At 43.8% G+C, this 19,432-nt stretch overlaps 1 protein-coding gene across 3 annotated transcripts; it reads left to right on the top strand.

The window, feature by feature from the left end:
- Nucleotides 1-336: 336 nt before the first annotated feature.
- LOC117964075 (store-operated calcium entry regulator STIMATE-like) lies at nt 337-18,869 on the top strand. 3 transcript variants are annotated; one of them, XM_034906374.2, is made up of 10 exons: nt 337-1,925; nt 4,906-4,954; nt 5,616-5,711; nt 6,213-6,334; nt 9,763-9,875; nt 10,215-10,292; nt 10,764-10,910; nt 11,272-11,388; nt 17,193-17,316; nt 18,462-18,869. In XM_034906374.2, the coding sequence occupies exons 1-10, from the start codon at nt 1,706-1,708 to the stop codon at nt 18,569-18,571; spliced, it is 1,176 nt and encodes a 391-aa protein (XP_034762265.2). In that variant the 5' UTR covers nt 337-1,705; the 3' UTR covers nt 18,572-18,869. The 3 variants fall into 3 exon arrangements, with proteins under 3 accessions (XP_034762265.2, XP_058856009.1, XP_058856008.1); XM_059000026.1 differs by lacking the exons at nt 337-1,925; nt 4,906-4,954; nt 5,616-5,711; ... (3 more) ...; nt 10,764-10,910; nt 11,272-11,388 and adding exons at nt 15,144-15,161; nt 16,235-16,329; XM_059000025.1 differs by lacking the exons at nt 337-1,925; nt 4,906-4,954; nt 5,616-5,711; ... (3 more) ...; nt 10,764-10,910; nt 11,272-11,388 and adding an exon at nt 16,047-16,329.
- The last annotated feature ends 563 nt before the right edge of the window (nt 18,870-19,432 follow it).

Here is a 19,432-nt window from a genome sequence, read left to right as displayed (position 1 = left end):
ATACCAAGCGAATCAGGACGGGCTAAACCAAATAACCAAATGTATCTGTTGCATATTACAGTGTAATACTTATTTATTTATTTATTTATTTATTTATTTATTTATTTATTTTATTTTTTAATAAATATGATTTTGTTAATTTATTTATTTGGAGGTGGTGGGGGGGTTACTATCGGGTAATTATATTTTTGCATCTAGTCAGTAACAGCGGAACTATCAATTATTTTCACTCTCGTAGCTCTACGAGCCACGGGATTCGCATCGCAATGGGATGTGGGGAGTGTAGTACCGCTCAGAAGCTCTTAACAGACCTAACGTATCTGCAGATATAGGAGGGCGTGCGTGTGTTGGACTACATCTCCCAGAGTGCACTGGAAACCACTGACTGGGCAACGTCTGGGCGTTACAGGCCTGGAGACTGTGAACGAGGAGTCTGGAGTGAGAAAGAGAGCCGGCGGAGGAGCTGTGGGATGCAGTAAAGTAGCTAGTGTAGCTGTTTAGTCTTGTACAGGTGCTAGTTTTATGATTATATTAGCTGTATTGCAACGTCCGAAGAGTTCGGGTGGTCACGGGCTATGAACGCAGTAATAACAACAAGCGAGAGTCCTGAGTCCTGTTTATAACAAATCCATAACAACGAGACTAACTGTCTGGCTGTCTGTGTGTCTACATGCTGTGTGAGAATCTGGGGATGACAGCGAGGAAAATAGATGTTTTGGATGTGAGCGTCTTTAGTACCGCTGTGTAACATGCAGTTGTGACGCTGATCTGTCTGTCATCGCGGAATACACATTGATGCAAAACTAGAAGAGGCGTACGTGGCTTTGCTTTATTAGATTTGTTGAATGGACAGAATCGGACGTAAATAAACATATGCAACGAAAACAACACAGCCTTGGCAATCAAGTGGTCTAGGGGGCAAATAATTTACCGATTTGATGGGACTGGGACATTTCAACTGTCCAGCATCACGGATTTGATGGGACTGGGACATTTCAGCTGTCCAGCATCACGGATTTGATGGGACTGGGACATTTCAGCTGTCCAGCATCACGGATTTGATGGGACTGGGACATTTCAGCTGTCCAGCATCACGGATTTGATGGGACTGGGACATTTCAGCTGTCCAGCATCACGGATTTGATGGGACTGGGACATTTCAGATGTCCAGCATCACGGATTCAAAGGAAGGGGGTGAAAACTGTCTCGACTGAAAAGTGCGGCGTTGTTTTTTTTTTTTTGGTGATACAGCCAAAAAAATATTAAGTAGCTAATAACCATGACGTCAGAAAAGCGAGGTGATGTCGTGTTTTTAAACTCCAAGCCAAAAGCGTGCATAATTAATAACGGAGAGTAGAAATTATATACGTAACAAGTACAAACAAGTCGATTAAAGAATGCTACGCCAGGACTAGTTGTGAGTATATATATTTTTTACAATACAAAAGTAAGTGTGGATGTTACTCTGCCGGCTTTGCATCGTGTCGTTGCGGTGATGACGCTGGGAGAGAGGCGAGGATGGACTGAGCTGCTGTTCATTTAGAGCTCTTCTCATCGCTGTAGATCTCCACTAATCTTATTAACGAACATCATATTATTAAGCACACTACCGCAGCTGTAGGGCGCTGCTGAAGAATCTCGCTTTAGTTTGAAGCGCAAGTTCGGAGTCTCTGTTTTTTGTTAAGCTCCCTGTATCTGTTCCGCAATGGCACTGAACCTTGATGGGCACCAGATCTCTAGCGCCGCCGGACTGGTTATCAGGAGCGCGGTCATCTCTGCTCCGTCCAGAAACAACACCCTGTCCTCCTCGACAAGCCCGAGCTCCACGACTAACGAGCGGGGCTGTGAGAACGGAGCGCTGATGGACAGCTTTGGGATCTTTCTGCAGGGGCTGCTGGCAGTCGTGGCGTTCAGTACTTTGATGTGTAAGTATGTTGTTACTGTCCACTAGAAACGTGGATCTGTGGCCACTACCACGCCATGAGGGGTAGCATTAACCCATCTCTCGCACTTATAATTGCAGGTTTTGTAATGTACTCTGTGTGTGTGTGATTATATATATACAAACCTGCCTAAGGAAATGAGTGCCAACTGTTTACCCTTAGGTATCTGTTTTTACTATGCTTTAGGATAAGCATTACTAAATCAGCCTAGAATTGTGAAGACACTGGTCGGATAAAAGCAAGTGGATTTTATTGAGATCTGTAGAGGTGTCTTCAGTTGGTTCCATGCATTCCTGTTTTATCTTTGCAGTGTAGTTCCCAGTCCACTTCATGTGTTACCGTTCTGTCACGAGACTGATGTTCAGTTTGCTGAAGATCTCTTCAAGGCTGATTGTAGACATGTTTTCTCTTTTTTTTTTTAACCCTGTGCTCTCTCATGCAAATACAGCTGAAGATTTGCTTTTGTAGCACCTTCAAGTCTCTCCGAGTAGCCTGAAGAAGTTCCTCAGCAAATTCGGCAGGGCTCTGGAACCGTTCCATAAAAATAAATAAATAAATAAATAAATATATATATCAACCAAAAAACATCATCTAAAAGAATCCAAGTCTCTCTCAAGGCTGGTGTTGAACACAGAGAGCCGATCCATAGGTTGGCTGTGGGCCTCGTGATAAGGGTTCACATTTTTCTGTTTACTCTGCTTATCAAAGTTTAATGAGGGACAGATTTCAGGAGCCAGTCCCAGAGCAATGAGCAGTCGCTGAGCTCCATTGTAAGCTAATGCACCAAAACCCTTTCAGCAGGCTTGGTGCATTAGTGTGCAAACACCATGAGAATGGGGCTGGTGTTGGGTTACACTGGCGGACCCGTCTTGCTAAATTGTTAGGAAACTGTGTGTGTAAACGGTGCGCTTGCAGTGTACAGACATGCACGGTAGCCTACATGTCTGTGCAATGATACCGTTTCTCATAAATACTTCCTCTAGAGCTGGTGATGTCCTAATATATGTGGAGCCTACAGTACTGCATTGAGCCATGCTGAAGCCGTGTCACAGTGCTGTGATTGTCAAACCAGCAAAGACAATACAAGAGAAAGAGCTGATCGCATTGCGCTGGTCTCCAGGTCTGCACCTCACTCTCTACAGTACTGCATTGAGCCATACTGAAGCCGTGTCACAGTGCTGTGATTGTCAAACCAGCAAAGACAATACAAGAGAAAGAGCTGATCGCATTGCGCTGGTCTCCAGGTCTGCACCTCACTCTCTACAGTACTGCATTGAGCTGTGCTGAAGCCGTCACCCTGAGCCTCTTGAAATGTCACAGCACCACACTTTGCTACTGTTCAGCTGCTCTTCTTACTGAATTATTTGCTTTTTTTAATATATATATACCTTTACAGAAAAGTCAGAAGCCTTAAAATATGAATGCAGTCCGAACTGCTGCTAGCTGTGCAAGGTATGATAAAAGGTTACAGTGAGTTTCACTGCTACACTTTTTAAAATGAATGAGCATGTGGAGACTAGTTTCATGATGCCCTTGAGACAACAACCTGTGAATAAGCAGCTCGGTAGGTAAGTCACATACAAACAGTGTTGCTGGTTTATGGTGCTGGGTGTGGGACATTTATTGGCTGTCTTCACCCCGTGTGCTCAGTCAGCTGAATATCTCGTTATCCCTGAGTAGACCTGTGTGCCCTCTTCAGAAATAAGCATGTGATTTTATTGTCCTTCATAAGAGCATGCCAGTGATCCTCCAAAACGCCATGCGTTTGCTATGAAGTCGTGGTGTTTGTAGAATGACTAGATGGGAACATCTGTGACCCCCAGCAATCGATTTGTGCTGCAGCAGCGACTCAACAGCAACGGGATGGATGCAGAGCCTGTCATGACAGCCATGGAGATTGTAATCTCCGGTGGGGTTTCACTGTGTCACAGGCACTGATGGAACTCCCTGTAATTGTATTGGCCTGTTACTTCACTGGCACAGACTCTTTATCTTCATTAAAAAGCCATCTGCTGCAAAAAAACTGAAGGGCAGTTCAATGGAAGCTGTAGTGTACAGTCAATAAGAAACAGAGTTAAACCTCTTGTTGATTCAAAATAAAAAACACCTCTGATGGGTTAGAGATAAGGATGGGTTTGTGAAATAAGGAATCGGAAGCAGCTAGATCAGACATGTAAAGCGTACACAGTAATTACTCAATGTTACACCACTAAGAGAAGTGATACTCATGAAATACTGTTCTGACACGAATTCAGCACAAGCCTGGGGATCTTGTTTGTTCATCTCAGGGTGTGTTTTAACCATACCGGTGTCCTGCTTCAGGAAGATCTAAGAACTAAACTGTAATCTGTGGTTCGTTTTCATTTCCCACCTCTCAAACGGGGGGGACTGCTCTGCTTATTCCAGAGGTACTTCAGAACGAGACCCTGCCGAAGCACACCCTGTAAGAACCCAGCGTGAGGGATTGGTGTGTGGAAGCACTATTCAATGCATGCAGGTGGACCACACCCGGACGCTTCCCATGCTTTACTGTAAAGCCAGCGCAGCGCTTGCATTAACTGTACACATGCTTTTGTTTGCACACATAGCTACGTCTCCATACGGTGAGTAACCCCTTAAGGGCCAGTTGACTTTGTTTCTGGTGGGGCTGCTGCGGAGTTGCTCTAGAAACTGCTTTACTGTTTCATTTTTCTATTGCAGCACACAACACTTTTCAGCCACCTGCTGTCAGACAGACCTGAAAGCGATTGTAGCAGCTAGCAGAGAAGAGCAGGCTCTGCAGTCCTGCTTAGGGTGTACTTTGCCTTGACTGGCTCGCTCACTTTGCAGCATGAGGCTCTATCAGTTCCATTGCCTTGCTGCACATCGTATTGGTTAGCGTTCAGTAGCGTAGGCAGGACCTGTTTCCATTGTGTTGTGCTTGTGTTGCTAATTTCATTTCAAATGTCTCCTTCTGTTGCAGTGAAGCGCTTCAGGGAACCGAAGCATGAGAGACGGCCATGGAGGATATGGTAACATGATTCCTTTCACTGAAATACATTTAGCATTTTAATATCTACCTCCTCTTCATATCACCATGCTCAAGGGTCCCAGCTAGAATTTAACAGGAGTGGTGAAGTCAACCCAAACTAGAATCGTTGAAAGCGATGTGTTCGCACTGTCTCATGATAAAGCCTACATATGCATGTCTAAGCATGCAGGGTTAACCTTCTCCACGTTTCACCCCATTGGTTTGGAAGGGATCTGCAGTTATGTTTACAAAAACCCAGCTGGTGTTCAACAGGGAAGAACGCTGAACGAAACAGGAACTGAGAACAACGGGCACCTAGTTTGGAAAGCAGGGTCTGTAAACGGAGACGTGTGTGTAGGGTTACATTACCACAGAGGAACTGAAACCAACGCAGTGCAGTGTCTGAAAACTGTTTCAAATGCTAGGGAGGATCTTGTTTGTTTTTTTAATGATACAGACGTCAGCGTAAATCAGTGTAGAGTCACGTGTTTTGTTATTGCTGTTGTGACTCGTGTGTGTGTGTGTGCGTGCGTGCGTGTGTGTGGTGCCGTGGATGGGGCTCCTACAATAAGATGATGTAATTCTTAACGTTACTGACTGTAGAGAGTCCTGTCATTCTCACTCATGTTGAAGACCCGTCACTAAGCCTGCTTCTCTCGCAGGTTTTTGGACACTTCCAAGCAGGCTATTGGGATGCTGTTCATTCACTTTGCAAACGTTTATTTATCAGACCTCACCGAAGAGGACCCCTGCTCCCTGTAAGTGATTTCATTGTACCAGCGCTGGGTGGAGGGGTAACTGTTTGCATGGGTTCAAATGTGCATGTGGCACGTAGGTGTGAACCTCGGGGCAGATGCAGAAGCAAGGGCACAGTGTAAGGGGTTTGCATTCATTCTCAAATGAATGCTATAGTTCTGTTACACACGTGAAGTATTGCTCACATTCATGTCGGAGTCATTTATAAACAATAAAACAAAAAGCTACCACACCCAGTTTGAGGGATTGCTGATTACAAACATTCCTGAAATGAAACAGATCCATTTCAGTACCCCTCTCAGCCCCCCAGCAGAACAGAAGTGTTAGTTTGTAGGGCGTATGATTGATTTATTTGATTATTCTTCCCCTTGGTGTAACTCCTGATGGAATTAGTGCAAGGTCCTGCCCAGGGTTTTCTGAACAGGGGGGTGTTGTTTGCTCGTTGTAGCCTGCGGCAGGTGCAGTGACGGGGTGCTCCCCTCTCCCCTCCTCTCTGGCTGCAGGTACCTCATCAATTTCCTGCTGGACGCCACGCTGGGGATGCTGGTGATCTACACGGGGGTGCGCGTGGTCTCGTGGCTCGTGGAGTGGCAGCAGTGGGACTCTCTGCGCTTCGGGGAGTATGGTAAGAACCACACCTCCAGAGACCCTACAGAACTCACACAGCTTTAAACACGTCTGAAAGCAGGGCTGTAACCAGCACTAATATCACAGTGCGGTGCGCATCACCACACGCAGGCTGCAAGTCCATCTGTATCGCGATGTACATGTGCTCGACCTGTAAGATCAAATGGCCATTTATGATGAGATAGGGGCAGGGTCTGTATTCATACCAACTATAAAAACACACTCCCTCTTCTGTCAAGAACCACTTTGGGAACTTCAGTGAGCTCTGCTGTGCTGCTCAATGGAGATTCACTGCCTTATTAACTCAAAAGTGTTACCTCAGAAATATTGTTTGTATTTGTGGATGAATTACATGTGGGACGAAATTCATTAACTGCATCAGCAAGACATGTCTCCCTGCATTGACTGATCATGTAGGAACTGACATACAAACCACTAGGTGTCGCTATACCCTCACCAGCCTCACTTCACAGTCTCCCCTTGAATGCTTCTGTAGTCAACGTGACATTTTTCAGACATGCTAAAAGAAACTTCATTAAGATCAGTGGCAACATTTTGGACTGTCTTGAAGACGTTGAACCTTATAGCTGTGAGTGTTTAATAGTTGGGGGTGAAAGCTGAAAGTGTCCGCGACCGGCTGAGCGAGATCTGGAAGCATCCAGCATGCAGGATCAGACCTCTGAAACACAACCTGGCTCTGTGCTCTAGTGTTATTTAGAAAGGGTGACAGAAGCCCCTTGTCTTGTCTGTTGATGACTGAGACGCTTGGGTTCCTCCACAGCGTCACATGACCTGTTCACGTTACAGGAGGTGCCATCCTCACTGAAATAGCAGTCTGACTGAATGTGCTCACTGAAGACTTCCTTAATAGGTACAGCCAGTGTTTATAAGAGCTTCATGAGGAATGCCCTGGTGTGCGGTGTAGCGTTTTATTAGGGTGAAGTGTTCTAGCAATGAAGTATTTCTAGTGATTGATGTGTATCCTCTTGGATTCTGATTTTCTTGGTTTAGTTCTCTGTGCTAATATAATATCATTTTTTTATTTTTTTATTTTATTCAAGTGTTTCTGAATTTATAGTATATTTTAATAAAAATGTATAAAAAAAGAAAAAGAGACTGAATGTCCCTAACAAGAGAAACCCACACAGACGGAGCCCTCTTCGTTCTGTACAGACTGTGTTTCTGTTTGAAGGGGGGGCGGTGGGCACTTCCATTTCCGTGAAGTCACGCTGTTTCAACAGTAGCTTTTTATGAGCAGACACAGAGGGGGTGTTGTGAGCTGGGGGTCTGGGGTCAAGCGCTGTGCCGTCAAGTTGCTCAGGAGGCTTAAACAGTCCTCGCAGGACTGAAGTTTCACAAGCCGAGGAATCAAACTCTTCCCAGTAACGACCCCATCAGTGCAGGAACCTGGTAACTCCTAATCCATCAAGAATGGAAATAAGACTCCCATTGCATAGCAGTTTGATCCATTCCTGTTTTTACTATGAGTTTAACAAGACACACCTGAGCTTGTTACCTCTACACACTGGCTAATCACACTGTGGAATAGGTGGAACTGATATGCAATAGGAGTCTTATTTCCATCCCCGATCCCTTCAGACCATCACAGAATTGCTTTATTTATTGAAAAGCAGGACTTCTAAAGTGCCTTTTTTGTGGGGGTGGATTGCAAGTCTCTATAGGAGTACCACTGAATATACTTTCATATTTCACATCATGCAGAACTAACACACAAAAACAGTAGTGTTGTGTGCTGTGCCCATTTCTCTGAGCCCAGCACAGTGCTTGCTTGTCTGTTTGGTTTTTAATAAGCGGTTAGGCTGGGTGGCTGGTGGGACTAAGAGGAGCAGCTGGGAGATTACTATGATTAAGAGGGGAGAGACTCTGCTGTCGGTGCAAGAGCAAAGGGGTGCTGTGTAGATCATGGGATTGATGTGCAGCTGTCAGCAATAACAACAATTACAAGGATGGCAATAAGACTCCTATTGCACAGCAGTTTGCTCCATTCCTGGTATTACTATGAGTTTAGTAAGACACACCTGAGCTTGTTACCTGCACACACTGGGGCTAGTCAAGCTCGTATTAAAACCTGGAATGGGTGAAACTGTTATGCAGTAGGAATCGTATTTGCATCCCTGAATTGCAGTAATAGACGAGTCCTTTATTCTCAAAGCCCTCTTTTATAATTCCAGTGGGGTTCAAGTTAACCTGATAGCACTGTGTTCTGTACAGCTGGTCTACAGTGAGGGAGGAGACACAGAGGTGGAGGTTTGATCTGTTTCATGATCTTATACCTCATTTAAAATGAAATATTTAGTCCGTCACACAAACATTTTGACATCTTTGCCAGTGTCTTCTGGGTACACTGGCACAGTGAGAGTGTTTGCATTAGAAGGGAGTGTGATGAAGTCAGTGCATTATAAGGCAGTGTCTTGGATGGGGGCCAGTGTTCCCTGCTGCGCAGTGAATTGAAATGATTCACCCCTATATAAGGAGTGCTGTAGCTCTGCCAGGTTAACAGTGCAGCAATGGGACTGTCCTAACCGTAATCGAGAGGGGGGGTTCACATATCCAAACTGAACTGACGGACTGTGTTTGTATAACATAGCGGTCCTGCTTCATCAGAGTTATTTTTTGGAGGGTATTTCTCATCCTTTTTTCTTTTTTTTTTTTTGCACCCTGTAATTCAGTCCTTTCCCCCCCCCCCCAAATAGTTGAGGTATTCCAGTATCTGTCAGTCCAACTTCTGTAAAAATTTCTAAAAAATGAAGAAACTGACATTGTTATTGGGCTCTTTGTTAAAGTGACGTCATTGTTATTGGGCTCTTTGTTAAAGTGACGTCATTGTTATTGGGCTCTTTGTTAAAGTGACGTCATTGTTTTTGGGCTCTTTGTTAAAGTGACGTCATTGTTATTGGGCTCTTTGTTAAAGTGACTTCATTGTTTTTGGGCTCTTTGTTAAAGTGACGTCATTGTTATTGGGCTCTTTGTTAAAGTGACGTCATTGTTACTGGGCTCTTTATTAAGGGGTACAGCTGTAAACGGTTTCAGACAGAACGAGGGCAGAAGAACTGGTGAATGTTACACTTGCTTTACATCCTGGATATTCGATAAACCATTGTATCCTTGTTGCCAATGATTGTTCAGGGATGTCAATAAGACTCCGTAGCAGTTTGATCCTTTCCTGGTTTTACTCTGAGTTTAATAAGACACACCTGAGCTTGTTACCTGTACACCGGGGCTAATCAAGCACATTTTAAAACCTGGAGTGGGTGCTATGCAGTGGGAGTCTCATTTCCATCCCCTGTTATTTCATGGTAACTGCAATGGTCAAGTTGAAAAACACGCTTTTTCCCCCACACAAAAAGCAACATTGTAAGTGTATCATGTGAGGCATTGTTTGATTGTGGGCTGTATGTGTTTCAGGAGAGCCCCTGCAGTGCAGTGCCTGGGTGGGCCAGTGCGCTCTCTACATCCTCATCATGATGTTTGAGAAGGTCGTGATCATCCTGGTCCTGCTCTTACCTCAGTGGAAGAAGGTCAGTGCTCCTGGATCAGTGACACAGTATGCAGGGACTTCACGGGAGGCTGAATACACCCTGAGCTTGCATAATATACATGTAATTCTGTCGTGACCCTTAGACAAGTTTCCCATTGTAAAAGCATAGCAAAGTGCAATAAAGCACAGTAAAGCATAGGTTAGCTTTGTAAAGCACCAGAGGAATGGTAAAGCATATTATAAAAACCTTTTCAGCACAAGGAGAAAAGAGCTTTGTGTTGAAATGTGCTTGTGCACTTTGAGTTTGGATATTTCTGAATTGATGCTGATGGATTCCCCCCCCCCCCCATGCAATCCTGTTTCTGTGTTTGTTCTGCAGCTTGCACTCCTGAATCCCATTGAGAACCCCCAGCTGGAACTGGCCATTGTTATGTTGATAGTTCCCTTCTTTGTCAATGTAAGTGCACCTCCCCTAAACAATGGATCCATGACAGTGAAGAGATCCTGGTTATCGTCTGTCTGTGGATGAATGTATAATGATGTGACTCTGTATTAGCATGCATGTCTACCAGGACTTTTCTATCACTCTTTGTGGAGCTATATATTTTTTGAAGGATTTCTGCTTTTTTTAGACTGTGGAGAACAGCAATCCACACAAATCCAAGCAGCTGTTTTTTCACTAGTTTCACTCTGAATGATAACTTAGCCAGATCCACACCAGTGACCCTGAGCTGTGGAGATCTCCCTCTGAATAATTAAATAATCTTCTTGTGCAGCTCTAATGTACAGGGTGATGTATACTTTATACACGCCAAGCAACTGCTGCAGTAAACATGTCCATCCTGGGACATCCGCAAAGTGAAGCTGCCGCAGACAGTGAAGTATCGTATTGCAAGGGCAGTAACCCTGATCTCTGTGGCCCTGCCAGGCGCTGATGTTCTGGGTGGTTGATAACTTCCTCATGAAGAAGGGGAAGACGAAAGCCAAGCTGGAGGAGGAGGCAGGGGACGATTCTCGCAGCAGCAGAAAGGTCCGTTATCGGCGGGCTCACTCTCACGAGGAGTCCGAGTCGGAGGTGAGCAGCCTGGGGAGACTTTGATCAGACGCCTGCATCCCCACGCCGGCCGGGCTTCTAACCGTGGGGATCCAGGGGGGTTCCCTTGCGCTTAGCCGGGTGCACGGTTCATTCTATTACAGGGATGGAAATAAGACTCCCGTTGCATAGCAGTTTATCTGAGTTTAACAAGACACACCTGATCTTGTTGCCTTTACACTGTGGTCAATCAAACTCGTATTCAGCTCTGGAATGGGTGAAACAGTCTTATTTCCACCCCTGGTTTCACACAATTCCACACACACACTAATTGGAGTAGAGTCTTTGTAGTGTAGTCTGCAAGCATGGGATGGTTTTAAATAACTGTGTGTCTGTGTGTCAGATCCTGATTTCTGCTGATGATGAGATGGATGACTCGGATGGAGAAGACGATCTGAGGAGGCTGACGAATTCCATGCCCCTCAAGAAGAAGAAGAAGAAGCACCGGCTCGGGCTGCCGGTATGACCCCCCCCCCCCCCCTCAGCCCGGTGCTGCCATCTGCTCCACCGGACCGGTCCTCTGGGCTCTCAGAACCCCACTAAACTTCCCTTCCAGGGCAACTACCGGACAGAGCAAGGAGTATCAAAGAGAGGTCAGCAGTCGACGTAGGGGATTTTCACACGTCAGCCCAGCGTTGAAATTAAAAAGACTAGAAATATATACATATATTTCCTCTCCAAGTTTATGATATTTCTTCTTGCTGTCCCATCCTCTAGTCTAGGTAATTGTGTTGGAAACTCTGAGAGAATTCTAATTCAGTAGATGGACTCTGACCAAAGCAAGGCTACAGTAAGACGTCTAGTTGGGAAGATTGTTTTTAAAAGCTTGCAGTAATTCAGAATGCTACTGCCAGTTCTGAGAATGTGGGAAGATTACGATTCGGTCGCAACAGGGCTGTTTTAAAAAGGGTTAGTAATCCGGGTATCAAACTGCATTGTCATATTACTGCCCTTTATTTCAGAGAGCAAAGCTTTATAATCACAGGAGAGCTTTATTACTGTGTCAGTGGAGTCCTCTGTTCTGCTGTCAGGCACAGTTCTTGCAAGTTGTTTTTCTTGGTTGTTTTTTTAAAATTTCTTTTCCACAACAAAAAAGAAGGGCAAGATGAAGACATATATTCAAATTAAAATATTAAAATATTAAGCAATGGGCCGCTCTAGCTCGAGTGGACCAATCCCAGGGAGGCGTTGTGATTCCTCCAGTTTTGGTTGGAGACGATGCTGATGATGATGATGGTGGTGATGGTGATGATGATGATGACGGTGACAATGATGGTAATGATGATGATGGTGATGATGATGACGATGGTGATGGTGGTGACGATGGTGACGGTGACGATGATGATGATGACGATGACTGACGATGGTGATGATGACGGTGATGATGACGATGATGATGGTGATGATGATGATGACGGTGACAATGATGATGATGACGATGATGATGACGGTGACAATGACGATGGTGATGATAGTGATGATGATGCGTGAAACATGTGGACGGGTCCTGTGTGTGAGTATGAATGCATAAGAAGAGCTGAGGCACTCCTGCAGCCTCACACATGGTGAGAAGAGCGTGTCTGAAGCTAGTAAAAATGCTTCTCCATGTGACCAGTAGAGTATAAATGGTTCATGGTTCGTTTCAAAGGCTTTCCAGCAAACACACATTGAGCTGACCGACGCGAGGCTGAGTAACTCCCATTGGTCTGCTGGATCTGGAAAGACTAAAACACAGCACACGCAATACTAGCTACAGTACGGTTTGGTTTTATTTCTTAAAAGTACTCCTGTTGCATTGTAGTGCGAAAACAAACTACTGTAACTAATACATTTAGATCAACGGTGCACCGGGAATGTTCAAATCTCATTAGGCACTGAGAACGGCAACAAAGAGCTTATCTGATAATATTACTCACTTTGTTTTTACCAACTGAATGTCTTCTGATTTTTAAAGGTCTGGATGAACTGCTTTAATATACAGTATTATAGATCAACACCCCTGGCACAGCAAAACACTGCGTAGCATATCTTAGAAACCTGCTGTCTATTATTATTATTATTATTATTATTATTATTATTATTATTATTTTGATATGCCTCACCATTAACCTGATGCACAGGACAGATCCATTCACTTCCCTAGGAGTGTTTTCAGATATCCGAGTGTGTATTATTAATGTTCAGACCGCATGTCCGGCACACACAGGCCGCTCTCTGTGAGTGTGTTCCAGAACTCCCTGCCATGTTTGGAAGAAACCCATTACTTTATGCCTCCTGCTGTATTTTCCAGTTGATTTCTGACCCATGATGTGCGATTTAAAAAACGTAAACGTGGACAGCAAAGATAAGGCAATGCGTTTCTTGTAAGCTTTGCATCGTGTTCTGTAACACTTTGTAAAATTAAAAGGAGTTCAAAATCACTGCCGGTTCTGAGAGAGCAAAGAATCAAGACCAGTAAATACCTGTTGCTTTTGATCTGCGATAATAAATCTGTTTAACAGAGCAAGTTTACAAGCTTGCCTTGTTTAATATTCATACAAGATGATGAATAATCTTAACTCGTTGCCTTTTCTTGCACCAGAAATAATTTAAAGAAAAAATTAACATGAATCAGAGTAATTATTATTATTATTAGTTTGTCATATGATTTGTAAATACTATTTATTTAACATGTTTTAAAAATAATAATAAATTAATTAAAAAAACAATAAGAAGATGATCAAAATCAAAGAGAATTCTGCAGGAACATTTTAACACTGTGAAACGACGCGAGAGACAGGAACACAGATTCTTGTTTGGGTGCTTTTTCCTTCTCTTCTTTTGTCTCCTCGTGTCCTCGACTCGTTTGGGTTCTTTAATATAATCTAATAGTAAAAGTCTGCAGGGAATTTATTCTACAATCATATACTGTCAAAGGCCCCCTTCCGTTTACCAACACGGTCGTGTTTTATGAAAACTGAACCTGGTTATTTTACAGTTTGATGACTGGCTGACGTTATTGTAAGAGGGAGGGGTTGGGAATTGCATACGCAAATATCAAATATCATTTATAAATGTGTGTTGTGGACCACAACTAACCTGACCTCAGTTAATAGAAAAGAGGTTCAGTTGTTAGACAAAACCTTATTTATAAGGGGACCATCTTTTTTGTGTCTTTTTGAAATAAATCCATTTTAATATGTAAACAGTTGCACAGCTCAGCACCATGTGACAGGGTTGCTTTGAAGTAGCTTGTTTAACTGTGCTTTAAGGTATTTAAGCAAAAGGTCAGACGGCAGCAGAATGCCTATAGAGATAAGTGGGGCTGCAGTATTTGGATCTGCCGCTGTTTAGACCATTGAAATAGACGAGGAACATGGTTGTGCATTTCTGAACTGGGATGAACCCTGCAGTATGGGGATGGGGGGGTGATCTTAACCAGATGTCTTGACTATATGATGTACTTCCATTATTTAAAAGGGTTTCAATAAAGTTTATAAAAAAACAATGCGTTTTTACAAATTGTCATTTCTTTTTTATTGTATATATATATTTATTTATTTTTTTAAAAGTAATCCTTCTATAAATGTGATTTGTTTTTTAGACTTAAATTGTATGCTTGTGTCTGTTCACTACATACAACCCTGCTTGCTATTTCTGCTGTTTGCAGGGCAGGTCAATTATGTCCCCAAGCTAAGAAAGCAAAAAGAACCTATGCAAATGTTTCCAAATTCTCTTAAAAATAAAATAAAACAAAACAGGCCTTGAAGTATTGTGAGTAGAGCCCGATTGGATTACAGCGCCCGCTTCATTCGGACCTCGGAAGGTTTTGAAATTGAGCTGCTTTGTTGCTGTGCAGATCTTGAGATCTTGAGTCATCTCTTCAGCTCAATCAAGGACAGTATATCCTGAATCGCATTTCAGCATGTAGCGGACAGCAGGTCATTGGGGCGCACATATCATTCAGTAATACAGTAGAACCCCACACCCCAGTTAAACTTCACGCCCGTCCGCTGTTGTTTACTACGAGAGTGAATCAGCAGCTGCACCTTCATCAGGAGCAGCTTGTGTCTGGAATTTAAAACACTGAGGCCATGAGCAGGTGCTGCCATCAAGAGACAAACACTGACAACTGATGCCCTCCCCGGATTCATTCAGAGATATTTATACTCCTGCTGGCGGCACCGTTAGGAATTGGGTTAGTCCCAATTTCCATTCTATTCCGTTGGCTGTTTGAACTGTTTCTGGCAGCGGGTAAGTCACTACTTTAAATCCCTTGACACTTTCAAACAGCTTGTTGTGGCATCTCTTCATGCAGCGATTTGTAGGGGCTGTTTTCCAGTTGAAGTTCTATGACCTGATTTTTTTATTTTTATATTAGAGTTGTTTCCAAGACTGCAGGAGGGGTGGCAGTAAGACTTCCATTGCATAGCAGTTTGATCCATTCCTGGTTTTTGCTGTAAAATAATGTACCTGTACACAGTGTGGCTAATCAAGCTGGCAGTTAAACTGCTATGCAATAGGAGTCTTTAGTGTCATCCCTGCAGACTGTGCTTCTTTGTGGATGGACTAGCGAGCTGGCACAAGCTGGTCACTAGGAAGAAGTTTAACATTGCAACACAAGAGAGAAGGCTTCTCGTTGGGATGTTAGCGTTTCCTCTGAGTCCGATCAGATATCTTAGTTACGGATGGCATGGTTGTTTTGATATTGCAGGCGATAAGGAATTTGGACGATAATTATTTATCTCAGTAGCAGAGACAGGTTTAATGTACTGCTTGTTACCATCTGTTTAGAACGACAAGGCGGTACAGAAGCATTAAACATGCTTGTTAAGAGAATGTCAATTCCATATCTCAACAGGAGAATACTGCAGTACAGAAGGGGTCTGCCTTTGAATTAATAATAGACAGGAGTTGCATGTTTACTTCAGTGGGAGAAAAACAGCTTGAAAGAGAATTCTACTGCAGTTTGTTTGACCTGTCAGAGTCTGAACTAGTGGTGGTAAAGTTCCTTCAGGGTTTGGCTGTTCAAAAGAAAGGCTGGCTTGAATAAAATGTTGAAACGGAGGGAGGACAGTAGTTTCAGCGCATTGCCTTGTATGTGAGACTGCTGTTTGCAGTCTGAAGCACAGTGTTGTTCAAGACTGGAAAATCGCAGCTGTCCCCTGTGTCACACAGAAGGGCTTGATCTGGTGAGGTAACACTTGGCTGGTTTCTACAAACACAAGTCATCACCACTAATAATAAACTGCTCGTGAGAAGAAGCAGGGACAACACTGGCAGCTGGAATAAGGAGATGACCAATACCATTGCCTTGCTTTAAAAAGGGTTCCGAGAGGGGGAAACTCCCAAGCTCACAACACAGGGAGTTAGGAATTCTCACACAGGATCCCAGCGTCTCCTTTCACAAGCCATGTCTCAGGTAAGGGCTTTCGTTTTCTTTCTTTCTGACTCCTGTTTGAATTAGCGTTGCATGCGGAGATGCTGTATGTTGGACGTGCTTTTAAAGCCTCTTCAACCATCACAAAACCAAACCCAAAAGACTTAGAGAAGTTTCTTTCAGTATCACTGTAAAACTAAAACCAAGTCACGTAACTAAACTCTCCTAAAGTGTTTTCATTTTATAACAGTAACGCAGAATCTTCTACTTTCAAAAATAGGAATTCATTTTTTTTTAAATGTGCCTTTATGTTTTGTTTCTTCTGTATATACTTTTTATGAACATTTGTGTGGATTAAACGATGCCTTGAAAGACGAGAATAAACCTTCTGTGAAACACATGAGAAGGGTTTCATGAACAGCTCATCATGATGGGTTTTAAGAAAAGCCAGTCCCTGAAGTTTCTGTGCGCAGGGGGCTGGCCTTGAATCCCTTGTTTGGCACTCTGGTGTGTTGATCCTCTTGTTCTTAATTGTTTTGAATGTTCACCTGCCAAACTCAAACTGATTGCTTCAGAACAATCTCAATCTGATTTAAGCCCCCTAGCCCGATTCCAGCTTTTAGCTGGTTTAGAGAGGATTTGTGGATTTCCCCTGGACTCATTCATGTCTCTCTCTTTCTCCCTCTCTCTATCTCTCTCTCTCGCTCTCTCTCTCTCTCTCCCTCTCCCCCTCTCTCTTTCTCTCTCTTTCTCCCTCTCTTTCTCTCTCTATCTATCTCTCTCTCTCTCCCTCTCTCTTTTTCTTTCTCCCTCTCTCCCTCCCCCCCTCTCTCTCCCCCTCTCTCTCTTTCTCTCTCTCTTTCTCTCTCTCTCTTTCTCCCTCTCTCTCTCGCGCTCTCTCTCAGCCCACGGAAGTGAAGAAGAAGAAACGCCCTGCAGTGAAGGAGGAGGACCTGAAGGGGGCGCGGAATAAACTGGGCTTGAAGGGAGAGGTCAAATCCAAAACCTACGCAGTGATGCAGGAGTGCGGTGAGCTCATTCCCATTACACAGTAGGGTTGAGTCACTGGTATTGTTATGTGTCAGGATTGTGACCTCTTGTTTTGGGCATGGGGGAGGGTTGCAACTGGGATTGCATTGGCAACAGCCAGGTGAGTTTACCTGGGGTTTAAATAACATAGAGGGGAGTGGTCGAAGGAGGGAGCAAACACATAATCCCACGACGAGGACAGAAAAGTGTGCTGATCTAATAAACTAGAATCCAGCGTCTTTACAGTGTGAGAAGCACAAAGCCCAGCGAGCCTTGGAGGAATCTACCATGGGAGAATGACTGTTTGGCTCAGACCCTTTAAGTCTGCAATCAGGCTCTAGAATCTGGAGCAGTTGGCATTCCTGTTTGATGCGGACCGTGGCAAGTTGAAGACCCTTTCCAAAGACCAGCATGGGAAGCTGCCTTCCCTTGCCTGTCTTCAAAAAAAAGAAAGACGCCACCCAGTCCTCTGTTCTGAGATTTATAGCTGCACAGATTTCCACAACGTCTTTAGAAAACTATTTCGAGGCGCACCAGGGGGATCATGTAGTTTTCTGGATGCAGTTGTTTTTATTTTTCCTGGCGTTCAGTCCAATGTTATATAAGCACTCCAGGACCTGGAAGCTGGAAAGCCTTGTTCTTTGGAAGCTCGAGTGCTGTTGATGCAGGGGAGGCAGTTTGGGCATATGCACACGTGTAGTACAGATGTTCTGAAACTCCACATGACGTGCAGGGCTGGCATTGAGTCGCTTGGGGGTGCATCTGCACGTGCTGTGGCTTTTCTAACTGATGTAGAGTGCTGCATTTGTGTTCAAGACGAATCCAGAGGGAACACAACTCAATAAAAATTCCCATAGGGGGCGCAGTAACGCACTCCCGTGTAATTCTAGGCTGTTTAACAACACCTCGAGGCGTGAGGATATTGGAACATATTTGAACCCTGTCGTTTGTCATTGATTCACACACGGGCTACAGAATATTCAGTGTCTCTTACCTGTTTAGTACCCCAGTATTATGTGTGTTTTGTGCGATTCTCTCATGTGCTCTCAGATCATTCTTTACCAGGTTTACAATGAATGAGTATTTTCAACCGCAGGGGAGACTTCTTCTCCTGAAAGCTGAATTCTATTTTTTTTTTTTGACAGAGCAAGCCGGCCTTCCAGCCCCGTCTGTGTTCAGCCGCGCCCGGACCGGAACAGAGACAGTGTTCGACAAGCCCAAGGAAGAGCCGCCCAAGAGCGTCTTCGGGAAATAGAGACTCCTGCTTCTTCACAATTACAGTCTGAGGGGAGAAATCGTGGCTGCGAAGAAAAAAAAAAGGCAAAACTAGTGTCCCACCTGGGAGTACGTTCAGCTTGCACAGCAGTGTGTAGAGATCTGCAGCAGAGGGGAAAGAGGGCTTTTGTATGGGTTTTATATACAGTATAAATATAATCGATTCTCAGCAGGAGTTCATGAGAACCCATTTGATGGCGTTTCTGTAAAGTTTCTTTCTTATTGGTTTCTTGATATTTGTTCTGTTTTCAATAAAATAAATCTTACTTTTTTTTAAAGAGTTCCTTGCAGTTTATTTGAATGGCTGGTTTCACAGACCCTGATTATCACTCATTTTGCACTACCTTGTGTTAAACTGGGTAAGGCAGTGCAAGATTAGTGCTAATCGGGCTCTGTGAAACCAGCTCAGTTAAGCATGTATTTGCGTTGATAATGCTAATAAGAGGTAAGAACATTGGTTAATGTTCTGAAAATATCTGATGTTCTGTTGCCAATGCAAACACTATCATCGAACTTTGAATTGAAAGAGTTGATTCAGACTCATGTTCAAGGTTATCGATTGTTGTAAACATCAACATGACAGACTGAACTAGTGTAATCCTGCTGATTTACAGCACTTGTGTCATTTCACAGAATGTGGGTTTGCTGATTTACAGCACTTGTGTCATTTCAGAGAATGTGTTTTTTTTCAGTGAAAGGTGAGGGACTCGAACCTTATTTTTTACTTATTTATATACTGTAAATATTGAATTTGCTGTTCTGCTCTTCGGGAGTCACAATGCAAGTGAACCACACACTCCTACTAGTAACTCTGCACCCTCGCAGTATTTGCAAGCCAAAG

Source organism: Acipenser ruthenus, chromosome 25 (assembly GCF_902713425.1).
Source record: "Acipenser ruthenus chromosome 25, fAciRut3.2 maternal haplotype, whole genome shotgun sequence".
Lineage (NCBI taxonomy): Eukaryota > Metazoa > Chordata > Actinopteri > Acipenseriformes > Acipenseridae > Acipenser > Acipenser ruthenus.
The sequence above is the reverse complement of the archived record's forward strand: the minus strand, read 5'-3'. Positions and strand labels throughout refer to the sequence as shown.